We start from the raw sequence: 2,461 nt of genomic DNA, 5'->3' as shown, positions 1-2,461 counted from the left end.
TTCCAAGAGCACCTGTGAGTCCATGTCACTCTCAAGGACACCCTCCTCAACCATTGCCTGGACAGTTAACCCATCCAGAGTCTGCAGCCAGTGGTCTCCAAATGCCCAGAGAAATGACCCATTTGTCTCCAGCCTCAAGATCTCACGTCTTTCCCTACATGGGACCCCAGGCTCGTTCCTCAAGCCCTGAGACCCTTTCTGTGCAGCAGGAGATGGGGAAGGGATGAAGGGGCAGGTGGACTTGGATGATGCACACGCAAATGGACGCTTGGCATGGGCACATGGTCTCTGAGGACTCATGGCCAGTTCTCTGAGGCTTTATTATTGGACAGACATGAGCCGTCTGAAGTGGTTCCACAGGCACTTGAGTCAGTGTGCAGGCCCCACAGACATGTCCGGGGATGTTGCCTCCCTCCTAGGGCAAGTGAAAGGGCTTCTTGCCTTGTCTCGGCCTCGTGGATCTGGAGTGCTGGGCCGTCTCCCAGTGGATTCAGATGCAGCCAGATGCCAAGTTCCCAGCAGGGGCTGCCTGGACCATTTAAACTGCCACCTTCAGGGGCACACTGTCTACTGGCTGATCCAGGTCCTTCTTCCTCGCCAGGGTCAAGTGGGTGAAGATGAGGATGAGGAAGATGCCTGAGGAGCCAGAGATGATAGATCACCCCTCAGAAAGGGCAGTAGGACCTGTCTATCCCTGGGGACTCCTTGCTATTGGAATTGATTTAATGAGGAAGCAGTTTCCTAGATAGCATCTCTGAGGCTGAACTGGGAATGACTCTGTGGTTCTGGTGCCTGAAGGAGCATGACTGGCTCATCCGGCCCTCACCAGGTACCCATCCCCCTGAGGCTGCCCCAGAATGCCCCAGCCTCCAAGGTCCCCTTCTCTGGGGAACAGAGAAGGGGTTGTCTGGGAGCCAGTGAGTTGTCCCCATGGACCTCTGAGAGGAAGGCACACTGTAGCAATGTCCTAGCACCAGTAAAGAAAACCAGCCAGGAAAAAAAAAATTTAGGGGGCTAAAGAAACAAAGGGGCTGGAAAGGGAGGCTTGAACTAAAGGAATTCGGCTGGAAAGAGTGAGCTCTGCCACACGTTGGCTGTGTAAACTCCGACAAGTTACTTAACCTCTCTGAGCATCAGTGACCTCACCTGGAAAAGTGGGGAAATGCCAGCATCACAAGGTTGTGGGAGGATTCAACTCAATAAACCTGTGCTTGGCTGATACACAGTTAAGGTGTAACAATGTAACAGTAAGTGCTGTTATCAGTGAGAATGACCTGGACTATGGTAAAGAGGAGGCAAGAGCATAATGATTCCGAGAGTTGGGGGGGTTCTTCTCAGCCCTGGGGGGCACCATGGGAACAGGGGCACTGTTTATCTGGAGGCAGTGGCTCTGACCACCATTGCCCTCCCCAGCGCGGGAACCCAGCCTCCGTTACCTATTGCTATCAGGGTGCCCACGAGAATGCCCACCGCCGACAGCTTCGTGGGCATGCCCTTCATGCGGCCCACCTTGCGCATGCACTGCCCCTCCACGTTGCAACGACACACGATCACTGAGGACAGGCAGAGGAAGATCAGGGCGGTGCGGGAGGGCTCCCAGCTTCTCAGCGCCTTTAGCCCAGCCCAGCTGGCTATTACGTGTGCTTCTGTGCCTGTGTATGTGTCATGGGTGTGGGGGTGGGATGCAAGCTCCTTTGTGCATGTGGCTGCGTGCCCAGACACACATGTGCAGGTGTGCACAGGTATATGCTGTCCACATGAACCTGCAGACATGTTGCCCAGTCCCTCCTGCTACATCCCAGTGGCTCCCTCAGAAACTGCATGCCCCTGACCTTGGCCGCACCCCAGCCCGGCCTCACCTCGGACCTGGATCTGCCATATCTGGTCATTGTGGCTGACAGCTATGGGGACTACGTGTTCACGAGGCTCCACCCAATGCAGGCCCAAGGTGAGGTAGGCATGGGACCCTGTTGGGACCATAAGCAGCGATCAGAGTCACCAGGCTGCTCCCCCCAGGCCCGGCCCCACCCTCATGGTGAGAGGGTGTCCGGCTTCCGAAAGCCCCGCCCCTGCCTTGGCCGCAGCCTCCCCGCTTTCCGCGGCACACACCATTGAGAGCCCGGAGTCGCCAATCCCGCTGCACGGTGGGGTTGGGACCAAGGGCAAAGCTGAAGGGACCATGTCCACCAGCCTGGTCAGGGTCCTCCCTGGGTCCACTGACAACCACCCCATGGTCCTGGCGGGGTGTGCATAGGTGTCGGGAGGGCACGGGAGCCAGCGTCGGGGTTGGGGCAGGAAGGGCCTTCAGGAAGTGGATCACAAGGGTCGCAGAGGTGCTCAGCGTTGGTTCATCTGCAGAGGAGGCAGTATTGTTGTGGCTCGGCCCCTTGTGGGGGGTGGGGTGAATTCAGGGTCCCTGGGCTGGTCCCCTTCCCCACAGTCCATCTTCTCACCCGGCTGA

General features: G+C 57.5%; 1 protein-coding gene across 3 annotated transcripts in view; it reads right to left on the bottom strand.

The window, feature by feature from the left end:
* Positions 1–262: 262 nt before the first annotated feature.
* Positions 263–2,461, bottom strand: part of CDH16 (cadherin 16, KSP-cadherin) — a 10,031-nt gene continuing 7,832 nt past the window's right edge. For 2 of the 3 annotated variants that reach the window (XM_010851081.1, XM_010851082.1), the window contains exons 15-18: positions 2,110–2,352; positions 1,860–1,967; positions 1,437–1,553; positions 263–636 (exon numbers count right to left, since the gene is read on the bottom strand). In XM_010851081.1, the coding sequence (XP_010849383.1) occupies positions 539–636; positions 1,437–1,553; positions 1,860–1,967; positions 2,110–2,352 (566 nt within the window). In that variant the 3' untranslated portion in view covers positions 263–538. The remainder of the gene's footprint in view (positions 637–1,436; positions 1,554–1,859; positions 1,968–2,109; positions 2,353–2,461) is intronic. The other variant, XM_010851083.1, reaches the window with a different exon arrangement.

This window comes from Bison bison, unplaced genomic scaffold (genome assembly GCF_000754665.1).
Source record: "Bison bison bison isolate TAMUID 2011002044 unplaced genomic scaffold, Bison_UMD1.0 scf7180017864297, whole genome shotgun sequence".
Taxonomy (NCBI): domain Eukaryota; kingdom Metazoa; phylum Chordata; class Mammalia; order Artiodactyla; family Bovidae; genus Bison; species Bison bison.
Note: the sequence above shows the minus strand (reverse complement) of the source record. Positions and strands in the feature narration are given on the sequence as shown.